The sequence below is a fragment of the Periophthalmus magnuspinnatus genome, chromosome 11, assembly GCF_009829125.3.
Source record: "Periophthalmus magnuspinnatus isolate fPerMag1 chromosome 11, fPerMag1.2.pri, whole genome shotgun sequence".
NCBI lineage: Eukaryota > Metazoa > Chordata > Actinopteri > Gobiiformes > Gobiidae > Periophthalmus > Periophthalmus magnuspinnatus.
In genome coordinates this window covers 27347850-27373757 of record NC_047136.2, presented here as the reverse complement: position 1 = coordinate 27373757, position 25908 = coordinate 27347850, and the positions used below count along the sequence as shown (strand labels likewise).

General features: G+C 38.4%; 3 protein-coding genes across 4 annotated transcripts in view; all 3 read right to left on the bottom strand.

Moving 5' to 3' along the window:
* trappc9 (trafficking protein particle complex subunit 9) overlaps nt 1-12630 on the bottom strand; it is a 149893-nt gene extending 137263 nt beyond the window's left edge. Inside the window, exons 1-12 of one of the 2 annotated variants that reach the window (XM_055225437.1) lie at nt 12567-12630; nt 11297-11892; nt 9936-10081; nt 9391-9516; nt 8949-8975; nt 7735-7856; nt 6629-6754; nt 6203-6416; nt 5738-5881; nt 3969-4095; nt 3706-3851; nt 1740-1825 (exon numbers count right to left, since the gene is read on the bottom strand). In XM_055225437.1, coding sequence (XP_055081412.1) covers nt 1740-1825; nt 3706-3851; nt 3969-4095; nt 5738-5881; nt 6203-6416; nt 6629-6754; nt 7735-7856; nt 8949-8975; nt 9391-9516; nt 9936-10081; nt 11297-11880 — 1848 coding nt within the window. In that variant the 5' untranslated portion in view covers nt 11881-11892; nt 12567-12630. The remainder of the gene's footprint in view (nt 1-1739; nt 1826-3705; nt 3852-3968; nt 4096-5737; nt 5882-6202; nt 6417-6628; nt 6755-7734; nt 7857-8948; nt 8976-9390; nt 9517-9935; nt 10082-11296; nt 11893-12566) is intronic. The other variant, XM_055225438.1, reaches the window with a different exon arrangement.
* A 1530-nt stretch (nt 12631-14160) lies between these two features.
* Nucleotides 14161-16169, bottom strand: sh3bgrl3 (SH3 domain binding glutamate-rich protein like 3). Its single transcript, XM_033974788.2, has 3 exons — nt 16056-16169; nt 14924-15091; nt 14161-14471 (listed from the first exon to the last, which is right to left on the bottom strand). Exons 1-3 carry the CDS (start codon nt 16098-16100, stop codon nt 14400-14402), a joined length of 285 nt encoding a protein of 94 aa, XP_033830679.1. The 5' UTR covers nt 16101-16169; the 3' UTR covers nt 14161-14399.
* A 2228-nt stretch (nt 16170-18397) lies between these two features.
* On the bottom strand, nt 18398-24876 carry paqr7a (progestin and adipoQ receptor family member VII, a). The gene is made up of 2 exons (XM_033975174.2): nt 24768-24876; nt 18398-21050 (listed from the first exon to the last, which is right to left on the bottom strand). The coding sequence occupies exon 2, from the start codon at nt 21016-21018 to the stop codon at nt 19963-19965; it is 1056 nt and encodes a 351-aa protein (XP_033831065.1). The 5' UTR covers nt 21019-21050; nt 24768-24876; the 3' UTR covers nt 18398-19962.
* Between the last annotated feature and the right edge of the window lie 1032 nt (nt 24877-25908).

Sequence of the window (25908 nt, the reverse complement as noted above, 5' to 3'; positions counted from 1 at the left end):
CCACTATAAGCTACAGGCAACACAACTGTTCACCTGCTAGAAATTGTCAGCTTGCACATGTGTAGACAGTTAAACCCATAAGCCAAGTGAAATTAAGATGGCCAGCAGTGACTTCAACACAGGATGTTGCACTATCCGACAGTAATAGAAATTTGCAAGTAGCACTCTATGGGTTAACATTATTACTGCCATCTGGCTTATAAATCATCGATTTATAAATAGGATATTCTATTGTAGAAAGATAATGTGTCAATTAACTACCGGTAGTCAATTTCAAAGACACTATTGGTATATAAATCCAAATAAATCATATTTTTTGTTGCTTGTTGGAAGGTAACAGAAGAGTGTGGAAGTGCACTGCCTGGAGAGAAAGAACAGTGGAAGAGGAAAAAAGCCTTGCTTTAATAGAAAATCAATAGTACCAAACAAAGTTGGTATTCGTGTTCTAGTCATGTTGTGAATAAGAGGGAGAGCTTGTCGTGCCAAACTCCAGGGTCACCTTGGTGAAGGCGGGGCTGGAGTGACCTTGTGAGTGCAGAGTGTAGAGAGTGCAGGAGGCACATCCGCAGTTACTTTGTCCAGAGAGGCTGACGTCATTGTCTATGTTAACACACCACCTGGTTGCGTCACAACATGTTACGCTTTTTTCTGGTATTAAGTTTGCAACTAGAATATATGTACATCATTGTTTTACATTTTATTTAATATAAAGAGCAATATTGGTCTAAAACATATATGGCCTGTTTCTCCACACACATTTATCTATGCTTTGATAAACTTCTACATCTCTAAACTTCTATTATTAGACACAACAACAGTGAGCAGATGGAAATGGCTTCTTAACAACCACTTTTTAACATAATTAGAAGTGATTATTAGCAATTAAAATTAGATTTGTTGAAATTAGATTTTATTTTCCTTGGCCATCATCTCTCATCAGATCAGAGTTTTATTTAAAGTTTTGATATAGTAAAAAACTAAGTATTATAAAAAGTATTCAGATATTTTTTTTAGGAAAAATTATATTACTAAAATAATGCATGCTGTTTCTCAGTATGGCCACTTGGAAAAAATGAAATCACGAGTTCACTTGTTATTCAATAAAGCAAACCCGGTCTTGTGATAGATCCTCAGGTTAAGGACTCCTCAGATGTCCCAGTCAGTAGGTTGTCTGAATTTCCTATGGCTAAAGCAGCATGTTCCTTTACCACATGATTCGGGGCAACTTAATCAACCAGCATGACCTGCCCAAGTCAATCTGAGACAGCCACCACGATGAAGTCACTGCTGTCTCCTTTCACAAGATGCCACAGATGTTTCATGGTAATTTGTTTCAGACTTACCAGATAATTAATGCAACATTACTTTGGACAGGTGCATGCACCAATACCACCCTATGGTCTTTTGTATAGCACAATTGTTGTTTCTACTATTTTTTGAGTATTGAGGTTTCCATATTTTTATATTCAGGGCAAGAAAGAAGAGCATTTATTGTGTTTTGTGTTTTTTGTTTTTTTTATCAAATACATTTATTTAGAAGATGAATGAAATGTATGGATATAAAAGAGCAAATATGTGCCTCTACCATCACATAGCAAAAACAAATACATTTGTCAGGTTCTGTGGTTTTTGTTTTTGAGCAAAAGCTAAAATGTAACAAAACTCTGAAAAAATATTAACAGCAGACATGCATTCATTTCATAAATGTTAAAAGTGAATTACCTGCCCAAAGGTCTTACCATGTTTTCTACACGCAGTTCATAAGGCATCGGGTTGTAGACCATAAGCTGCACCTCACAAACATCACCTTGAACCCACTGGAAATCTGAAGAGAAAAATTGCTCATTTTAAGTTAAAAAGTACTTAAGATTAAAAAAGGGCTAAAACAAAAAAAATCCTAAATCGTCTTTTCAACAACTTATGAATTATTTGTTACAGGTAATACATATGTACTCTGCTCTAATGCAAAACCTAAGCCAAGAGTAATTATAAAATGTAAAACATAAAAATAAACACATGTTGGAGTGATAATAATAATGCGATAATAATACTGATTCTGAAGTCAACCGTCACGTTGTCCATTTTTATTTTAGAAAAAAACATTTTAAAGTTCAGTATAAGCTTTTGTGGGATAAAGTTTTGGACAAAGCTTAATAAAGTTAAGTATATTCAATTTAAAACGTCAATATAATAGACCTCCTCCAAGAGCTCCATCTGAATTTGAAAAGGTTTGCTGCAACATGGATCTCAGTAGCTGCTCCATCTCCATTTTAAATATAACATATTCAAGTCAAGTTGGAGAGTCTATTACTGTAAATGAAATTGCAAAAGATCCACAAAGCCCAGGCTCAGAAGCAGACAGGAAAAGGGATTTATGTAACACAAACTCCAGCTATCCACCAAGGGGAATTATGGCAGTCAAAAGTGTGCCTACTGAAATGTTCACATAGTAAGTCCATTAACTATCAAATGTGGCCTTACTTTTAATGTCTCTGGTCCAACTTCTCAAGTGGTGAAAATGGTGATGCTTTCACACACAAGACACAATCAAGTCTAAATAATGACCACCAACTAAGAGTCTCTGCAAATACACATGTGACTGGATGAGCAAAACATGTGCCAATGCACAAAAATAGGATAGCATCATAAGATAACATATATATTAAATGAAAAAGTATTCTCTCAAGTACTCTCAAGTCTTCATACTGATGAAAAGCTTGGCCGTGATACAGCTGGACTGATAAACAGTTGTGCTGCACTGAAAAGGTCATATTTTTATTTCTGACTAGTGAATGTGTCAGTGGTCAAACATAATAGTGCGTGCATGCACATCACCTACAGACTGCACTGTGATGTTTCCCTGTGAGAGAGAAACAGCTTATCTTCTTTGTAATAGATAGCGTATCACTCAAATAAATGTTAATGGATGGTCATAGATTAGACAGGTCTCAAAGTGGAGTCAGGGAAAACAATCTACCATTAGAGGGGTGCTTGTTTTATAGCTTAACATCAATCTGAGTCTTAGCATGTGCCTTAAAGACCAACAAATAGACACATATATTCTGAGTGTCTCCACAGAGCACTTACAAACATCAGGCACAGAATACTGAAGACACTGAGGTCCCATTGGGAGGGAATCAGGTCTGCTCTGTAGTTGATTACATGTCATGATGCCTAATGGACTATTGACATAGTTCACTTTTCACTGAAAAAACACTAAAGAAATAAAAGGACATAAAAGATGCAATTTGCTGTAATTATTTTTAACTGTAGTATTTGATACTAGGTTAAGGCTGGGTATAGTACAGTACCACAAATGACTAATAAAAACTAGTTTTCTCAAAAGGAAGAGTTAACTGACATTTCTGTAAGTGCAGTGGTTCTAAATAATGGCAATAACAAAAAAAGGTAGTACTGTACATTGTTATTTCTGTTTTTTTTCTGTTTTGACAGTTCTGCTTTATATGAAAACTAATGAAGAATGGTCTTTGCCAGAATCATTTAATACATTGTCACATGCAAGTACAGAGGAGGCTGGGAAAAACCTGCAACTTGAGACATAGGCATCAACTTGAGACCCGAACAGATTTGCATGAAGTAGCCATTTATTTTCATAATTACTTACTAAATCCACCTTACTATTTATTTAGGTAAATGAATATTGAATATTAAAATGCTGTTAGTGCCATCACAATTGTTACATACCTATTTTCTTGCAGCGCTCGTCATTTCTGTTGTGGAGGAGAATGGGGGAGTAGATGAAGGGGCTGGCACTGGACATGTTCTGACCCAGCAGCCCTTTCACTTTGTGAGGACGCAGACTGACCGGGAGGTTCAGAAGCTTAACAGATCTAAAAGCCATAAATAACAGAACAACAATCCGTGTGCATACTGTTACTCATTAACAATAAAGATTTTAGCATCAATTATTTCCATGAGTGAAGTGTCAAGTCAAAATAGTGACGCACCTGACGATAGGGAGCTTTGTGAAGGGCACTGGAGGAAGCTTCAGGCCATCAGGGAGAGTGATGACCTCCATCCCACCAGGGCACTTGGATGTGTAGTTCTCAAGGCTCTGGGTCACTTCTTTCTTCTCTGTAAAAAGAAAGGAGGTGAAATAACACTATCCTTATATGTAATAAGCACATTTTGGAGATACATTTAAGTTGAGCTTATATTGCTCCAGGTCCCTCTTGGTCACTAAGGTTAATCTTTGTGTACATAAATTACACATTACAGAGACATTAATGGCCCCCTAGGTGTCTCTTGCTCAGCACAAACAGGCTCACCCTTGGACTAGAACTGAAGCCTTTACTGTGTTGTCAATACTCTTTAGCAGAACATTACTGTTCAGTCAGCCAGACAATTTGCTTTGGCTCGGCATCTTTTCACAGAGACAGAAATGTATTGTGGGCAAAATCTACTGTATACCATTCTCACATGCAACAATAGTGAATATGAAAACTTACTTCTTAAAAGCAGCAGGAATTTGATTTAAATTAAATGTATTATTCACTCCACACTAACATTTTATGGGACTTGTGGGATGGGGTCTTGCACATTTGTATTAACCTTGCACAGCAAGATGGATAATATATAATATAATAAAATACTGCAATATTTGTGAGCTCACAAACTCACGAGAATCCATCTAGAGAGACTCCTGCTGTAAGGTTAATTAGGTGGGTGGACCAACCACAGAACAGCATTGAAATTTGTGCGGAAGCCAAAGGGAAAGTGCCCAAGCAAACCAAAACAAACATGGCAACAGTGACAGACTTCAGTCTATTTTAGTGTCAATACAGAGTATTTTGTTCATGAAATACATGCAGAAGGTAAGTGTTTTGTGCATTTGTGCACAATGAAGACGTCTGCATTTTTCTCTGAACTGGATTTAACAAAAGTTAGATTTTTCAGCTTGTTCGAACAGATTCAAATAATCATCATGATGTTCCGCGTTTTCCAATCGCTTTCAGTGAGAGCCATCCCAGATTGCGATTGTGTAAAACTATTCAATTCAGAGTGCTACACATTAATCTTGTGTGAGCCAGGTTACCTTTTCATTGCACTTCACATCATAACAATGCAGTATACGACACTCTAAAAAAAGTGTTGTTTTGTTATGACAATGAGAATAACTACTGAATCGATATGGCGTACGACAGACTCACATAAGTCTGGCAGCACATCGGTGTAGCCCTGTAACCATCACCACTCACACACCAAATTCCACATAGGCGTGGTCGTTTCAACAGACTATTGACACTACTTTGAGACAGGCTTTGTAATTAGCTTCATGAATAGTTTAAATGAGTCTTGCTGTAGCTCAAAAACAAAGACACAGTATCATCAGCTTAGGAAGCAATTGTCAGAGCTGGAGTGTTCTATATGTTGCACTGTTGTCTCACCTCCACACCTCCTTTTTCAAACTCTGTGGCCAACTAAGGATTATAGCTGCTCTATTGTGGGGCCAGTGGATTGCTTGGTTTTCACTGACAGAGTAAAAATTACATCTGGTGCTTGCACAGGATTTTTGGTCAAAGCACAATACTGTGATCCTGCCAAGGATGAGTGGTGTTTGTATATGGCTCTGACTCTATTGGACACACTGACTGTACACAAACACAACTTTAACTGGACCAGAAGAACCTGACTGAGCTTAATACCTGACATGGAACCCCCGAGTACCACTTCACTCTATTGTAATCTTCTTGTCAGGAGGTCATTGTGAACTGACCTTGATCGGAGAGGAAGTCGAGCATGGTCTGCAGCAGGAAGGACAGGTGGCGTACAGACAGGGCCGGGTTGCCCATGCGACGAGAGGCATACACCAACTCATGCAGAAGACGCATCTGTACAGCAGCCCATCCACGATGAGTACCTGAGACATGATCAGGTTATGAAGGACCAGAAATCACAGTGTTAGAAAAAGTGATAGAAGCCAAGGCGCCATCACCACCTTAATGATTACACTAGGGAAATAACTTGTGTGTGCGCTGATGAGGTGCCCCAGTGCCATTATTCTACACCATAAAAAATATGTAAATTATTAAAAGAAAAAACAAATCTATGTGACAGGTTGACAGCACGAGGGAAACCTGAGTCAGTGTACTTGTTTAAATCAAATAAAAAATAATCACACCACTCTTCTCACGGTTCATCAAATGATAAAATATTATTGATATTTAGAGTTATACCATACCTTTGAAGTCCTTGGGGTCCAGAGAGAGACTGTACCCAGGGAGAGTCTCCAGCAGCAGCTTGTAGCAGGCCTTCCAGCCTGGCTCTGGGATGGTAGGAGCCACACACTGCATGGCTGCTACACGTTTGAAAAAGGCAGATTTACGATGGAAGCCAATCAGCTCATAGAGCTCTGACAAGATGCTGTAGCGCTGGATTTTCTCCTCCTCGGACAGCTGCAAGAATAGAATGATGTCAGTAAATGTGTCTCACCTAAAACAGGCAAGTGTAGAAGTATAACCACAAGGGAAACAGCACATATACATTTTCACAGCAGGCTAAGCAGAAAGTACTAGAAATAATGAAAAGTTTAAGTGTCAGTGGTGGCCAGAGAACTGTATGTTCAATAGTGTTTAATCGGAGTGAGCTGCCACTGAGGCATGTGCACCTGTCCCAGGTTGATGTAGACGGCATTCTGCAGGAACTCTGAGGCCTCTCTGGCTCTCTTCTGAATGGCCAGCACTCGCACAGCTTTCACACAGGCCTCCAGTTCGATCACACCTGCGTTCTTGTACTGAGAAGATAAGAAGAAAAAAGGACAGCAAGTCTTAATGAAAAGTGAATAATCAATGAGCTGTGCCTCATAATCAGGGACAATGTGTTTCATGAACAAACAGTTGCTCTCACTAGGCTGTGCACAGTGTGTGACAGACAGGAGTCCCTCTGGTCTCACCTGGAGACTGCTCTGCACCACGACAGAAGCTTTACAGAGTGTGTAGCACCGCTGCTTTTTATATGCACAGCCTTTTGCTTCCTTCTCCTTTATCCCTCATTGTCAGCTTTTTAAAATTCAATTAGCACTCAATAGCTGCATGTTGAGAAGTAATTTAATTCTGAATGAACTAGTTACAGGTAAAAGAGCCCAGGGAGGTCAGTGCAAAAAGGCTATTAGTGTAATGAAGATAAAGTACGGAATTAGTTGAACAGTTTGGGAGAACAATGATTCTATTCAAAATCTGAGTGAACAGAGCTATACTTAAACATGGGTCTGTGAGGGAATACAGCACAAGGCATACATACACACAAGCTGAACATTATAAATACAGGTCATTTTTTGCAGATTTGCACACCTCTAATAAGTTTTAGGATGCATAGATAATCTTAGCAGTATTGTATGGTAGTATTAATAAGTTCAATAAACTGGTGTCAGCATGTACTATAGTGTGGCATTTCAGATCACTGGTGCCAAAACCCAACTGACAGCAGCTACTGCCCCCTATTGATCCAAGTCACAGAGACAATGGTTATTTTATCAGCACCAGCAGCAAATCTTAGGAATGGAGTTAGGGAAATGTGAAAAAAATCATCAATTGCATCATGAAATGAATCATCATTATTGCATTTTACTTTTTGAATCATGTAAATAATAAGACAAAACTATCCATTTTGGGAACTTCCTAATCCTTCCTAATCCTAATAAATCTTAAATCCTTTGAAAGAAATAAAAGTGTCTGTTCTTATGACTACTTCTGAGCACATCATTGGTCAAAATACCTTGCCATAGTAAGAGATGGCTTCTTTGTACTTCTCAATAATGTCCTCAGGGCTCAGGCAGTTCTTTGTTCGTCCAATCTCAGTGCTGGTGTCTGCGCTGATGCCATTGGCTGTGAGGGCACCTGAACATACAGGACATGCAGCGGTTATATCAGTAACAAAAAGCGTTACGACTATCCACCCAGGAAACAAAAATAATTGTATTAAAATCAAACACAAATCATCTCACATTTTTACACTGCTGAAACAATGGAATGATTTTTGTAGAGTTTTCAATATCACTCACTGATAATGAAAACGAAATACTTCAGAGTTTCTTTGCATGTGACCAAAAAGACATATAAACCCTAATTACTGTAAGATTGAATTTATGTCTGAAAAGCAATAAAAGAGCAATGGGCCAAATTGGATCAGAATATAAATACCAATTGAAAGCATACTGCCTGGCAACATGCTGTGACCATGGCAACAATGTGGTGGTGTCACAGTGGTCAACTTTTTAGCATAGAGCTTGGGATTGTGACGTCACACCTGAAAGACTTTTCACTGAGCCTAATGTTAAATCAGTGGAGATTTTAAGATGCTAAATACTAGCCCTAGTGCTCATTCAAAAGGTTCTGACAGAATAGAGAGAATGGTGTATTTACCTGCAGTCACCCAGCAGTTTACTGGGTTGTGATTTTGCGCTTTTGTTTACTTTTTAACATTGTTTTAGCTAATATATATCTGCAATACTTTTGCACTACTGCCACAAACAAGGCAGATTTCTATGGTAGTGCAGTTTTTGACGTTCCATCCCAAGCTCTATTGAAATGTCCACATGACTCAAACTAACTAAAAGAACAGGGAAAGTAAAATAACTCAAGTAAAAAAAATAGAAATCATAAAACTAATGCACAAGTGAGCCAAAGCCAGTGTGAGGTTAAAAGGGAGGCAAGGAAGTAAAATTATGTTGCACTGCCACCTACTGGTACAAACATAATCAATAAGGGAAATTCAGGTGATTTGAGGTTTTGGCAGATAATACAAGTACGAAATTCATGAATCAAATTGTAAAAAAAAAAAGAAAAAATACACAAACAAAGCAGTGGAACAGAAAACTACTCCATCACTATAAGAACGACAGATTTACTTGCAAAAACACCCATGTGTGCTACTGGTGCATTGTGATATTAGATTGACATGCAAACATGAGCTTGTTAGGCATACTGTACCTGGGTCAATGAGAACCTCTTGAGCCCCTACAGACAGAGACAAAGATGCAGATTCACTCCATGACAACAAGCACAGCGTTAGCAGAGTCAGCCCAGCCCATAAGCGATGCCCCGGATTATTAACATGCATGTTATTATTACAGACACATTATTACAAACATGCAAAGGAATTACCAGTAGGTTACTTTTTCGAAATGGTCCTCCTCTAACACACTAATGTAGCCTCCAATCCCCATCAAATATTAGCATTGTTCCTGTTAAACTGGCAGGCAAATGCAGACAATTATCCAGTCATTTGTTAATAAAATAAAATATTAGAATCAGAATTAATGTAAGCACAGATATGACGGGCCATGGCTGAATAAATATGAGTGCATTTGTTGGCTTCTGCTTTCTGTTGTACTGTATCAATCCCTGTGTCCCAGACTGAGGTGCTCTATACCTGGGCGGTGGCGCTTCCCTGTGTCAGCTGCCTGGGATATGCTTGGCTTGCGTCCTGCTGCCTTCCCCGCGGTGCCTCCAGGGTAGTGGAAAATGACAGAAGCTGAACACAATCCCTCCAACGCAGCTGGAGAGGGACACAGACAACACAAAATTATTATTAATCCATAACCACAATTACTTGTGTCATATTTGAGTCCTTTATGTTAAAATGCTACTTTTAATTCAGAGAGAGATTCAGTTACAGCTTATAACCATAGATGAGAAGAAACAAATCGAGAGGTTTGCCTTTAGATTCAGGTCTTTCTTTACCACAAATACAAACTAAAGCTACAGGAGGTCAGAGAAGTAGATTCGTTCAAGGTTTTGGGTGGCAGAAAGAGTGTCCAAATCATCCAGAACATAATTCAGAAACAGCAGTTTTTCCCTTGACATCTTGAATGGATTGATGGCACAACTCTTCTCATTGAGCCACAGTCACTCATTTTCTATTTTTCCTTCCCAAATGTATTCTGACCCAAAACAAGCAGTGAAAATGGCACTAACCGCCAAGCCAGAGGAAGTCATTTACTCCCCTGAGGAGCTCCACGGCCATGTGATAGTGGACCAGGGCATCCTGCAGCATGCCCGCCTGCAGGCACAAGTCCCCCACGTGCTTCCTCATCCGGCCCTGGCACCGCTTCTTGTAGTGCCTGAGGAAAAGCAGCAGCAGACAAAGCAAATTCAATGCAGATGAAAAAACATGACACGTTTCAAATAGACAGATAAAGAGAATTCCTATTTTTTTTAAAATACTAATTTAATACTTTATCTGGGTGGTAGGAGCTTGGAGAGCACAAGAAAAAACAATAGCAACAAAACAAGGAGAAGGCAGGTTTATATTGTTGAATCACAGTAAATTCAAAGGACAAGATGAATATATTGGAAAGGCATGACATGGTAGAATTCTGCCAAAAAACAGGATGTCTTCTACTGAAAAAAGGAAAATAATCTAACCACTTTTGTTATAGTTTTGGAATAAATGGAAGTGAGCACAAAGCTAGCAATGTGCTTATGGGGAATAATGCAGCGTTTTGGACATGGATGGTGTCCCCACATCCATGGTGATATGTCTCGTAGTCACACATTAAGAGATCCATGTGGCTAGAGTGTGATCCAGCCTCTATAGTCAGAATCCCTTACATTCCCACCAATAGGTTTAACAGACAAGTATATTATTCACTCTTCTAGTAAAATTCATTTTCCATAGTCCATAATGACATTTGGTACTTTAACTGACAAGGAAACTATTTGAGACACATAGGAAGGGCTTAGCAAATGCACAGGAGCACAGAGGTGGCCGATGGGAAGACTAAGGATAAACTAACTTGTTTTGCTAATGTCTCACCTTTTGGCACCCAACAACAAACTCACAGGACAGTATAACAGAAAAAAGAAAGACAGAATAACTAAAAATGGACAGACACAAATGAATGCAGCAAAAATCATGTGGCAGATTTTTGACAGAATATTTGATGTGAGAGTTATAAATGTAAAACAACATTCAAAAACATTTATGATATACTGTAGCAAGTGAAAACAAAATGAACGGGAGAGACACGCTAAATACAGTGTTGAAATGTGACTGGATTTTTTTTTTATCTGCACTCTGTGCTGTTGACAGAACTACAAAAACGGATGGCAAGTTGGTAACACTGTGATTTTGCATTATCAAAAGTTATTAAAAGTTTCACAATGTGGACATACAAATTGTTAATTTATTGCAAATGTACATGTTATAACATGTTCTAATATGAAAGTTTACTTAACACTTGAAATATGACTATCTAATGGTTGGATCAGACATTTTGACTAGTTGAATGTCTTAAAGCACAAATAAAAATGTGCAGATAATAAACTCAACTCACCTGCTGTCAGTGTCCAATCCCACAAAGTCTTTCTTCTCAAAGGGCACACAGAGAAGAGGAATCTTGTCTCCAGATTTGTCTGTGGCCCTGTCCAACCGTTTGGACTCTAAAACTATGAATATAGACTCCACAAAGTCCTCCACCCTTTTCTCCACATCTGAGCAGTTGTCGAAACTTGGGTAAAAGGCCACATCTGTGCGCTGCTGCTCCGCGATCTCCCCCTGGAGCCCAAATGCGAGCAGGCGAGAATCATATAGCGTGGAGCTGTACACCTCTTTCTGCCCGTGGAAGCGCTCTGCTGTTTGGGGCCACTCTTTAGCTGAATTGCACGTGGTGATGGCAATGAGCCCCACCACCTTACGATGGGTCTGGAAGTCGCCCCACTCATTGTTTTCAGGTAGGTAGTGGTGGCGGTAGCGGATGTAGAGGAGACGATTGGAGTCTCGGATGTTCACCTGGCTGACACTGGCAATGCGTTTGTAGATCTTGAAAAACTGGTCTTCAGGTACGATGCCCACCGGCTGGACCACAACAAGGACGGTCTGGTGGTCCTCAGCACACTGCATGTAGTCCGGGACACTCATCTCAGCACAGGGCTTCAAAGAGAAAGGGTATTACTGTTATTAGAATAGTGTTGTGCTTACTTACCATTGTCAAAAAGCATATAGAGAGAAATTAAAAAAAAAAAATTCTAAGCATGACAAAAGGCGGTATTCTCGTTATTAGGGGAGACATGAGGCTCCCATAGTCAGGTTTCCTCCACAGTTTAAAACAATCTGAGCTAAAACATGGGATAGCTTGTGTTCTCATAAATGACATATCATATGTAAGAGTATACTAACTAAAGGAGAGGTTAGATGAATACATTTGTGCGTTACAGCAGTTATTGCAAGTGAAGTAATAATCACTTCATCCATTCAACACGTGTTTTTAATCATAAATAACAAACTGGGCTCAGTAGTTCAGTAAAACCTTAAAAGTGAGAATGATGCAAGTCTTAGCTCCTTAAAATATAACCCTCTAAATGCTATATCAAGTATTAAACAAGAATTAAAATTAGCTTTTATTATTTAGTCAACAGCTACGCTAAAATGTACATTTTAGTGCAGAAGTGGAATAGTGTGTAGCTAGCATAGCTTGACAAGCTAACTTGAGTTCAGTGACAGTGAGACAAATGATAATCAGGAAAACACGCAAAAACTGTGGCACTACAGTCTGCTCTATGTCCTTTCTATTACGTTTGCTTTTATAGTAAACATATATTCCTTACCTCTAAAGTAACCTGTCAATTTCCAGCTTCCTTCTTTCGACCAGTGTTTGACAACAAATAAGACCAGAGCATTTCCGGGTTTTTCTTTTCACAATAAAAGCATCACAAGAATGGACTGGACTCCATTTAGTATGTACAGTCCGATTAAATTAGTAAAATGCATTCACCAATGTTTTACAGGAGAATTTAGCTCTTGTTTTAGATTATAGCATTTACGTCCGTTATTTTAATAGATCCATGTTTTATGCAACCACTACTTCCTTCCTTTTGTCAAGTTTTTTTTTTTTTACAAAAAGCATTAGTGCCCTCTCTTGGACAGAAACCGCTATTAACCCAGAAAATGAAACTGGCTGCAATATATGCTTTACGATGAAAGTATGCGTATCCCTTTACTGACAAAAAATGTTCAGAATGTTTTCATGTATGTTATGCAATACATAAAGACAAAACACAAAGTGAAATATTGTTTCGATATTTTATTGTTTAAATGCATAAATCACTTTTCACAATCTTCTTGGAAGACAACAGCATATTCCCTATTGTTTTCTTTTTGGCCAGGGGAATTGGTCCAAAAAAGATGCAGGAGAGACATGGAATGTCTAAATTATGGTTCATAGTGAATATACATTAAGAACAAGCAAACACTAACAACCATCGATTTACGAAACATTGCACAAACATTGTGTGAAGGCGAACATTGCTAGCGATCCAGAACCGTAACAATACATAAGTGTAATCATAGAGACTAGGCCAGAGAACTCAGAAACTAAACAGATGGTAAGTGGAAAAGTTTCCCCATGTACCATGTGTTCTATAAACACTGTAGGAATGGGTGAGGTCAATCTACATGAGTTTTGTCTGTGTTCACAATCAGGCAGGGATTCAGTGCATAGTCGCATTACTTCATTGCCCGGACAACTGAAATGATCAAAGATGAGAAGAGCTACAAATCTAAAAGCTTGATATAGATTCTTTGCTAAACCTGTAGCCTGTCCTTGATTAAATGTTTTGGCTTTCATTCAGTCAGTGCACCCTTTGGTGCCAAGTATTAACTTCATATAATGATCAGTTGAGTGGCAGATTAGTGCTAATACTACAGTGCTAATACTACATTGAAAACAACAAACATAAATTGGCACCTAGGGAATATAATATGGAAGTTAGCAACTTATTGTTAAAAATAATTTTTTAGCTGATTAATTAATTGTGGCTGTTAGAGTCAACTAATTTGTATTTTAGTTACACTTCTAAGTGATTAAGTTTTCATAGAGAATACACATCATTCTACTTAAATCCAAACTAAACCAGATTGCCAAAAGGAGTTCAACTGGTCAGAGCAATCCCACTATAAACTCTTCCATTTCTTGAAATTAAGACAGAAGACTATGCTTTAGTTGCTACTGTTGTGCAATTGGAATGAAAGTACATAATGTGCAGTTCAACATTGGAAAGAGAAGGCTACCAAGAATAAAACACAAAATAATAATAAGACTGACAGTGCTGCTTTGGGTAAGACCTGGGACAAACACAAATCTATCTTTGTCATTTAGTGTCTGCACTAAACAATTACTGCGCATTTAGGTTTAGCTTTCCAATATTTATAAAAAATCTAAATAAAATTCTTAAATGAGCGCAGAGGAATGTTGGACCAGAATTTAAAGAAATCCAAAAGATAACATAAAAAGAAACTCAAAAGGAATGTAAGATTATTGAGATGCAGTTGGGGAAATGTACGTCATCCTAAATTTTTGGCATTAAGAGAGGGAACACAGCCAGTGGTGCAGTACGGAGGAAAGAGGAAGGAGGAAGCATGGTTGTAGAGAAGTCATGTGATCAGATGCTCTTCAGTTTTAGGAACTGTTCCACTGTATCTGCTTCCACTGCATTCGAAAACATTTCATAATCCTGTAAAAAGAGAAGATTAGCAATGTTAGATAAATAAAATATTAAAATTAGTATTAGTAAAGATTTCCACCTAAATATGCCATTACAAAGTAAAACAGGCAAATAATAATAAATAAAATCTTGAAATTATAGACAATACACTGATCAGATATAACTTTGTAACTAAGGACATGGGAACTGAATAACACAAATTATCACTAGAACATGAGACTCACTTTTGAATGGGACATATATTAAGCAGCATTTTAATCATTTAAATCAAGATTAACAGTAACTGGGGAGGGGCTTGTGGTCTAATCCAACAAATAATAAATAGGAAATTGTTAAGGCTGATTCTATTTACAGGATTATATTCATGTCAACAGATAAAAAAGGATTAAAATATAAAGTCTGAACAGTGCTATGATGACACTGACAATTTAATAGGGGTGTGAATTTTGTTTTGCTCTTACGCCACAGTATTGGTCTTCATTGAAAAGCTGAGGCGGAACAGCAGTAGGGTTTCCCGCCTTGTTCCTCATTTCATCCCGAAGTTCCAAGCTCTGAGCGATATCGATGATCACATACTTTATTCCTTTACTATCCAGGATCCGGGTTATGTCAGACTGCTGTGATTTTATCTGAACAAGAAAAAACACAATACAGTTATCAAAATGATATTACTACCATTTTACTAAATGGAATATTCTGAATGAAACACAATTAGGGTTTTAGAATGGTGAGTAATTACGACGGTTGCCATAGCAATTAACAATTCTAAGACTAAATATTATATCTTCTGAATAGAAAAAAGTCCTCAAAATGACACATAAGAGGAAGCTGAAACCTATGAATAGCCCTACAGTAGATTCTATAATGAAATAAAAAAAGATCTGGGTCATGCTGTACTGTGCTCTCTTTTTCCTATGTTTACTTTTAAAGGCTGCACCTTGAAAAAGTGTGTTTATCTGGTTGTCTGGTAATGATTAATAAACCTGCTCAACATTATCATTTTTGGACTACTGAGGAAGTTGGGAGGGGGTCTTGCAAAAGAGGCCACACCTATGCAACTATAACTGAAAAATGCAATAAGCACTTGGGTAAAGAGTACACGCTTAGTCAATGTATAGTTAAAAGATTTTCCTTTCTCTCAACTACAATGTGGTTAAATCAAAATGTACACCCAATAAAACAAAAAGCTATAGCTAAACGCAAGATTGCCACAGTTCCACTCACTTAATAGATAACAGATGTTTGACTAAATTCCTCTCTGGCCAAATATATGGTGTCTGCAGTTCAATAGAATAAAAACATTTACAGTTGCATTGAATCATATAAACAGCCTGACATTATGGCTCATATCTAACTTCCTCTACATGCCATCACAGCAGAATTTGGACGACAGATTCATGCGTTTATTGTTGCTAACTACAGCACAATCCGGTCCAAACCCAGCAAATAGAAATAATAATGCCAGAGACAGGTTTAGATTAGCACAGGCCCATCCAAGTTGGTCTGGGTGTGTCTGTCTGAATGAGCTTTGTGCTAACAGCCGAACAGCGGGGATGAGCCTAATATAACCTGTATTTGTGTTTAAATACTTACCGAACGCGATGCAGCAACAGTGGTGTAGTACAGTTTGACTCCCATGACTGCAGCTCTTTCTCCTCTTTGTGCTTCTGCTGCGAGTTGCCCTAGTCACTGCCGTCAAGTACGCAAGCACGCAAGTACGTAATCCACACCCGGAAGTAATAACACAGAGGTCATTTCAAAATAAAACCAGCGTAGGCTAACTGGCACGATTTACAGGAAATGTGGGTAGAATAACAAAGAAGACATATTTTAGAACTGTTTTAGTATTTGACTGGCTATTTTCTCCAAACACAAGATTTAAACCATTTAGCATCTATCTTCACCATTCATTTTAATTTGCTATTCACCCTGACAGCCACGACATCAATGACACTGGTATTATTTTTGATTCAAAATGTTGTGTAGTTTTAAGCCTATGCCCACTAGTTAAAAGATAAGAAATGGGCTTCCACTCTGAGTTGATATTTTTGCACTGCTCTCTATTTTAGACTACTTCCCTTACTTGCAAAGATATTACCAGAAATGGGGAAGTGGCTTGTGTATTTTGTGCAACGATTAAGCTGCACCCAATAGTGCACACAGGCATGAGTAATAATCACAAAGAAGCAGAGAATAGAGTCTCACAAAATAGTTCTGTTCACAGTGTAAACTTTTTCACCCAACCAGCCCCACTAATTTTGTGTCACGTTTTATGCTCATGTAATGTAGGCCTACTTGAAGGCTGTATTTTGTGACTGGTGAGACAGTATGGTTGTAGTGGGAGTCCTTCTACCTTTACTTTGCTGCATAGAAGTCTTAGCAGTAGTCTAGTAGTCAGTGGTGGAAAGTAAGAAAGTACAAGTATTAAAGTACTGTAGTTAAGTATAAGTTTTAGATATCTGTACTTTACTTAAGTACATTTTACAGTGGATACTTTTCACTTTAACTTCACTACATCTGAGAGCAGTAACTGTACCTTCTACTCCACTTTTTTAACAGGACTGAAAAGTATAAAGTACTTTTCATATGAATTGAGGGCTTATTTTGACCATGTTCGTGGAAACATCCTGACTAAAATTTTCGAGTTCAAGCTTCAATTTTGAGCAAACAAAAATAACACAAATTAAGAAACTGTTTTGTGTCGCTACTGTTGACCAACATATGTATCTTTTTTTTTTATCAATATCAGTACATTTAACACTTTAACAAATTAACATCACGTGTTCATTTGTACAGTGCAGTACAAATGAACATGTGTTGTACAAATGAACAGTATGTACATTTTTAAACGGGTACTTAAATACTTTTACTTAAGTAGCTAGATTTTTTGATGTGATACTTTTACTTTTACTGGAGTAAGGCTTAACTCTGTATCTGTACTTTTACTTAAGTAGCAGTCCACTACTGTTAGTAGTAATAGTTTTAGTATTAGCGAGTAGTCCACTAGTGACAAAAGCATAGGCCTTTAAACCAGTCTGATAAGCAATAAATGCATTCGAGTTTACTACTATGGTGGCAATCAGTCCTTTGTATTGTGGTTTGGTGGGAAGAATGTGGGACTGAATCCAACAGCAGTCTGTTCAGCTGATTCAGCCAATCCAGCCAATCCAAGAACCCCAACGTCACCGCACCATTATGACCACACGAGAGCAGCCTTCTCAAATGTATGTGAACTTAGGGTTGGGGTAAGGTCATCAAACAGTTCTGCAATGTATTAATGTGTCAAATTATTTTCAAAGTTTAAACATAATCGCTGTATCTGAGGTGTTATGGGAAATAAAACTGATGCACTGGTTTTGGTGGGAAGTAGTTCACATTACTTAAGCCTCGTTTTGCATTAGAATAGGCTAGAAAACACTTGGCCTTGCTTTGACTAAACGTGAACATTTTACTAAACACTCACTGTGAACTAGCAGATGGCAAAAAATGTTTTAAAAAAGCAGTAGTAAAATGGCAGATTGAGTGGACTGTTTTTGCCTGTTGAGTAAAAGCAGGGAATTCTCATGTTGGAAGCAGCAATGTAGTCATGACCCTGGCTGGCCCCACTGCACTAATGAGCACACTCAGGCAGGAGCGTCCCCCTCACAAAATAACACTGAGGCCTATGGGAAGAAAGGATGAATTTTGGCAAATCACTTCAGTTTAACCGAATCTGGAGTTCTCTACGAATGTCCAATGGAGTAAACTTCACATATATAAAAAGGACTACTTTGAAAATGTCACTGGACCAGCTGATATGCTAGGATAGAACCAAAATATCTAGTTTTATAAAAAAAAGTTGACTGATTAATTTGTACTTAAAGACTTAAGAGTGCAGTAACCCACCAAAACGGTGTTTACCTAGAGCCCAAAAACACAAAAAAAGATCCATATTACTGTCAAAAGTAAGTAAAATACACATTCTTTATTAGTAATAAATAGATTTTTCTTATTAAATACAACTGTAACATAAGGCACCTCCATTAAAATTGACCCAATACTAAACCCTTACACATTTACATCATCAACATCTCTATATTTATACAGAGTCGTCTCCGGGTCTGGGTCTCTTTAACCTCATAAGGGATAATGGCTCTTCCATTTTCAGTAACTAAAATAGCAACACGTGTTACTTGGCACGGAACAAGCTTCAACCCGTCCATCGTCTGTTTAAGTAAGACAAGAACATAACATTGACATTCACCAAATACCATATGCTGCATTCCAGGTATGTCCAGTGTACTACAAACTGTACGCAGAAGAAATACATTTTAGTTTTACTTGGTCCATGGAAGGCACTTTTACAACCACATTTGAGTAACTGTGCAATCTGCCATCAGCAATAACATTACAGATAATACGAAAATGCAGTCAGTGTTGACATTCATACACATTTGCATCTCAGGTCAGTCTGTATAATCCTGTATTCACTTTACTTTGGACCCTCTTCACTAGAACTTCGCACTTTCAACCAGCAATTTCACTTATAATTCTTCATCACGATTGTCTGGCCTAAATTATTATGTTTATGTAGCTTTTAATATACTAATATTTTAAAATAAATAAATTCTTCTGTCTAAAATAAAATCCCACATCCCATAACAGTACATCGTAACTTCAGAGGTCACATTTAAGTCCTACCTAAGGCCAGTACAATATGGCCTTGTTCATACATATTTTATTATAATTTTAAAATTTTAAAAGTTTCCTTTTTTACACTTTGTTTTTCAACATCAAGCAACTGACCAATAGAATTCAATAGACCATTAACGATCACTGAATTATACTGAAGAATAAAAGAAAACGTATTTCAAATATCCTACTGAATTAAGTGCAACAACACAACAAACATGTTATTAGTATTTGTGCAATTTTGACATTGCAAGAATAAACTAATGCAGATTTATAGTAACCTTTAAAAACTTAAATCTAGAATTTCTTTTTTAGCCCGAGTGACCAATAAACCCAGTGTGTCAATCCATTAATCAAATTATCATATTCTAAATGACAGAGTAAAAAAGTGTCATCTTGCTAAAGTGAAAACAGTCAGTCATTGCACCTTTTAATACGCAACTATATTTCTTCTATATAAACGGTACTGTAAGCTACGGTTGTCAAATGCATCGAAAATCAGATACAGATTTTAACAGATACTGAATTTTACAAGTATCGATTCTAAAAACATGACTAAATCTGACATTTCTTGAACAGTTTTAGAATAATCTGGAACTTTATCAAAAAACTAGTGAAGAATCGTATGGTAACTTAAAGAAACCACTATTATTTTGTACTGAAAATTGTAAAAGGTTTTTTCATTATTTTTTACTTTTAATCATTGTGGTATCAAAATTGGTAGCGAGTCTCGAGCCTTTTCCTTAGTATCAAAATCGAGTTTGGAATTTTAGTATCGTGACAACACTTCTCTAGTTTCCACTACAGTTCAGCAGAGACGTACATGCACTTACATGCACTTTTGTTTTTCCAGCACACGATTCACTCTTCTCAATATGACTCCACCAGTGAGCACACAAGTTATTAAAGTGCACGCATAGAGCTGTGCACAAAAAGCTGCTTCTCCGCTCTTGTACAGGCTCAGGTACAAGTCTCTGCGGCCTACGTAGTCCAAGTAACAGGCGTGAATCTGACACAAGGTCGTGCATGACAGGAAGATGTGAAATATCTGGTGACTTTGACCTACAAAGTTACACCGTCCGGGAAAGCAATTCTCCACAATCGGAAAAGTATAGAAAGCTGCAGCGCTGAGGAAACAAGCCACCTGACCAAAATGGTATACAAGAGCCGGATCATCGCTTGATTCTGACCAACAGATTAGCCTCTTTGCAATAGGACTGATGTCCCATGTGTAAGCTAATGCCGAGGGTACTACGTGGCCGAATTTGCGAATACACGAATGTAAGCTGTTGTACTTTCCATAGCAGCATCCCGTAAATGACAGAAAAGAAAAGGTAGCGGCAGTCGGCAAGAAGACTCCTTTTACTAAACTGTGCATGTTAGTGTCGATAGAGTAGTAAAAGTGTGTCACTGCGCTGCCAAATTGGTACTGAGCTACCCCGACGTAGTCCAAGTAGTAAAAGATGAAATGGCAAAGCTCTGACTTGCTGCCAAATAAGTGAGCTATGACACTGAAGGCTGTGTAGTTGAGAGAAGATATGAGAAGAATTAACAGTGGCCGGGCATGTCTGTCATTCGCAAAGTCAACATTTTCAGCCAGATCGCAACATTTCACCAGGATGATCAAAAACGCTATCAGGTGAGTCCAGACATTCAGGGTCTCGTTGTGTCGCTGGAATAGAGAAAAGAAGTAGTAGCGCCAGTTCTGGCGGAGGGGACGGTAGCCGGAGGTAATGTGGTGGTCGCGAAGGTGGGCGGGGACATCAGAGTCTCGCAGTGTGGCTGGCATGGAGGGGGCGGCCTCGGCTAGCATGCGCGGGACCTGCCGGATCTGCTGCAGGCTGATGAACAGGCGGCCGATGTGCTCCGCCACAATAGTCGCCATGGCTGCAGCGGTCTGGAGAGTGAAGATGGCACCTGGAAAGAGAAAACAGAGTTAAACGACTTTTAGGAGTTGTTGGTTCTTTTTGGTTTTGATGGTACTCGGGTCGTCTAAAGTATCGAAAATCAGATACTAATCAATACTAAAACTAGTATTGAGACTAGCAGGTACTGATACTATAAAAGTCAGATTCACAGGACAGAAATGAGCCTTCCTTTCTTGAATTGCTTTAGAATCTCGAGCTGTATCAGAAGTGTAAGACCACAACCTTCATAATACCATCTGTTGTTATACACAGGTGTATCTCTTGTTTGTTAGCCCTTGGAGCCTACGGGAAGATGCATCCAGTGGCTTCGAAGCACTTGGACTAGACTAAACTGGTTATCTTGTAGTATTGTTTTGATGGTATAAATACATTGTGTGTATGTTCATTTGTCAGCTGTGGGAGAGACGACACTTTATTTACAAAAGCTCTTTGATGATTGTGCGCACAGTTAATTCAACAAACCAATAAACCAGACCCTTTGATGCAAGACAACTTCTTTAGTAGACTATAGACTAGTAAATACCTATGGACCACTGTGGAACTTGCCTGGACCACTGAGGGATTACACAGATATAAGACTGCATGGGAATATAGAAGAAAGTAGCATGATTTAAATACTGGATCGGTGCAGCATCTGCAGTGATGCGATTGCTGTATTGGAGAGTTGTAGTAAAGAAGGAATTGAGTCGAAAGGCAAAGCTCTCGATTTACCGGTCAATCTCTGTTCCTACCCTCACCTCTGGTCATGAGCTTTGGGTAATGACCAAAAGGACAAAATCGCGGATACAAGTGGCCAAAATGAGTTTTCTCCACAGGGTGGCTGGGCGCACCCTTAGAGATATGGTGAGGAGTTCAGTCACATGGGAGGAGCTTGGTGTACTCCACATCAAGCGAGGCCGCTTGAGGTAGATTGGACATCTGTTCCAGATGTCTCCTGGATGCCTCCCAAGGCATTCTGGGCATGTCCCACCAGGAGGACATCCCGTGGAAGTCCCAGGACACGCTGGAGAGACTCTGGCCATGTCTCAATTCACCAAATGCACCTTTTGAAGGTACCCTTCGAAGTACTCCTCAAAGTGTAGTTTCAAGGTTCCGGACGAGAATGTGCCCTCCTCGGTGTAGCCGCCATCTTGCTGAAGTGGGACAGGCCCACACCATGGACCGCACTTCCACCGCTGTCTTTGAGCGTACGATACATACATTACGTACATTATTTTTAATTATTTATTATTTAATAGAAGAAAAGTCAAGATGTCGTTGTCGCAGCCATTTCTTTCTGTTTAGATTGAATATCAATAGGCAAATATAATGTTTTTTTCTCAATTGTAGCTACTTCATAACTTTAACAAAATAAACCTTGTGAAAACATAATAACAGAGACAGAGGTAACAATATAATTTTGACATTCATAGTCTATAAACCAGAGAACACTGATTAGTTGTACATATAGTGGGATATTGCAGTTTAACGATTCGGTATTTTGGCCAGTGGCTACACCACTTTAATAACAGTAGAGGGCGCTGTTTCCCTTCTGTGCCGTGCCAGTTCTTTTCATATTATTATTGTAAGGTATTTTCTAGCAGTGCAGCGCTACATCAAGCTAGTGTCTTGATTTACTAACACAAAGGTAAATGACATGTGCCCACGAGGGTTGCAGACCTATGGAATGTACGGAACTCATGAAGATTTTGTGCACATCTCAGGACTCTGTTCTGTCCTTTCCGGAGAGTCCGTTGCTTCATTGTTCACATTACCTGTGTGGAACTCATTAAACCTTCTGACTTTATGTTTCTCTTGGTCTTTGACGCTTACAATAGAAACAAACATTCTTACATTATTCTTATTGCAGTAATAATTTTTAATGATAATAATGTCTTCTTATTGTGTAGCAATAACTCCACATTCCTTTATTCCATGTAACTCCTTTTTAATCATCAAACACACTGTACAGATCTTTATTCAGATTTAACAGTTTCATGTCGCACTGTTGTAGATGAGGTAAACCAGTACGAACATTTGAACGTGTATTGCGCAGTGGACTCCATTTTCTTCTCTTTTTTGCGTAGTCGTGGTGCATGATGGGATATAGCAGTGCGTGAAGTGTGCACGGATACATGCTTCGGTTACGTCCGATCTCCATGGAAACGGTGGAAAGGGCAGGGCAGGTTTGTCGGGCGCATTCAGTAGGGTGCGTTGAAATGGGACAGCCCTTGTTGTGCCGGAAATTACGTAACTGCCCTTCGACGCACACGTCGAATGGTGATTCTAAGGCCAGTTTGGCGAATTGAGACACGGCCTCTGTCTCTTGGCCGGCCTGGGAAAAGCCTTGGGGTCCCACTGGAGCAGCTAGAGGACGTGTCTGGGGTGAGGGAAATCTGGGAGTCCCTGCTTAGACTGCTGTCCCGGATAAGAGGAAGAAAATGGACAGATGGATGGATGATGATTTAATGTTGAAAATCACATATACATACACCTCCAAGCTGGACTATCACATTATTATTTATCAAATGCCCAAAAATTCATATTTTCAGGTTTTTCTAGTCCCATTTGCACAGGCCACTCTGGTGTGAGGAGATAAGGGTGTGGCAGTGCTGCTGTGACTGGGTGGATTTATAATTTGTAGCAACAAGCAATATCTTTGGGAAACAATGTAAACTACTTGTTAAATATTCAGACATAAATAAAGACTGTGTTAGAGAAAGGACTGATCATATTGTGTTGTGTGTGTATCTGGTCAATTTAACAGTCTCAGTTTTTCTGTCTTTTGTTGTATTGTGGAGTTCCATCAAATCTCATCTAGTTTGTACAATTTGATGACAAACACCTAGGGAGGTCTATAGCAATATAATGAAACCTCGCACTGTGAGATGATTTGTAATACTGACACAACGTACTCCAAGACAGAGAAGCATCAGTTCAATCCTGACTTTACATTTAGGGAAAATGCTATGACACATTTTCTATTTTAAAGATGCACTGTGTAACTTTTCTGGTGGAGAGAATGTGGCCTGTGGAGATGCTATTGCTTTGCCTGAATGTACCACAGTATGACACTAAGCTTATATTTATAGGTGCAGATTGGCCACCGTGTTTCCCTCAGTCTATCCCAGGGCAGTTGTGGCTACAATAGTTGCCGCCACTAACTAACTTACCTCCAGTATAGAGTAAATGGATAATGCAATGTAAAGCACTCATGTCTTAAAGTCACCTGTTTGTCCCCATGGAGATGAATAAGTATAATGTCATACTGTGGGACATTCAAAGCAAAGCATTGGAATGTCCATGCCATAGAGACAGGTGACTGTCATCTACCATAAAGGTTATGCAGTGTATGTTTTAGTTTGATCTTTAGCTAAACTACAGTCCATTAGTCAAACAGTAAAATATGCTCCACAATCATTTAAATGAAAGCAGTATGGACGTTACAAACATGCTTCCTCCTCAAAGGTCACTTCAGATTCAGACATGATGCACAGGTGTCCTCCTGACACTTGATCAGCTCAGTCTATCTAAAGCCTTAAAAGTTTATCAAATTTGAAGGAAATTTGTGAATTTAAGTAATGGCAAATGACATCTTAGCTGGAGGAGACAGTTGAGTGAAGTTGTGCATGTCTCCACACATCACTGGGCAGATCGCAAAGTTCCTTCTTTGTAAACTCTTTAAGTCAAATGTAGAAGTCAAGTTTATACTACAATAGTTTCTCACCGTTTAGTTGGTCGGAGTTTTCTGCAGTACAAGCGATGACTTGCGCGTCTCAGCTCTTCTCCTGGAGTGAGACAAATCCGTGCTGAGACGCGGTGGGCTGCAGTAGGGCGCAGCAGTGGTGGAGCAGGCTCTACAAGTCCGCACCATCGGACAGGAAGTGTGTGCAGCTCCTTACAAAATAAAAGCATCTCTACTTAATTAATTCAAAAAAATTACATTTTGAGCTAATTGCATAGAAACTTGTAGAATTCACTCATCAAAAGTTTTAAATAACACATATCATTTTATTATTTAACATCTGCATATCGTAACGAGGGAGATTTAGGGCTCTTGTACTATGGCTTTATTCAAGCCTTGTGGGGCAGACACAGACACATTAGATCAATACAGGATTATTCTGTGAACAGACTAACTAACTGAGCATCATCTACTATCTTTTCAAATGCAAAATATTTTCAAATAAAATTAATATTTAATACCATAAAGGTAAAAAATATGTAATGAAGTAATATCAACATCGCCCTACCAGCCTACTGGTCTAAAGGATAGACTACATTCTATATTTAAACTTTCTTGGGCATTGAGTGTCTTAAAATCCATGCACCTATTAAAATAGAAGAGTTCAAATGAAAAAAAAAATTATAAAAAGGTGATAGTAAAAAAGTTTTTACTATTTTTAACATGACTAAATGACTAAATTGTACAAGTACTGTATGACTATAGAGTAATATTATTTTAACCAACTTAATGTATTCTATTAATCATGTGGCAAAAAGAAACTTACAAGCTCCATGTGAAACATCATTGGAAAAGTCATAACCAATAACCCATATGCCATACCAAACCAAGACTTAATTTTATTTTCTGAAATAGATTAATTTTCTTTTGTTTTGTTGAGTTTGTAGTTCTACACTTGAACACTTTGCTGAACTGCTGAATGTTTTCTGCCGTTCTGTCTTGTTTGCTTTGACTCAACCTAAAGATCATCTTTTTAAGAATAAAGGGAATAATAGTACAAACCTGTTTTTTCACCCACCAGACACAGTAGCATCCTGTTAAAAACAAATAAGCTCAACATTAAACAACATATGAGCTTTATGCAAATTGAAAACAGCTGCTATTGCCAAAGACTAGATAAGCA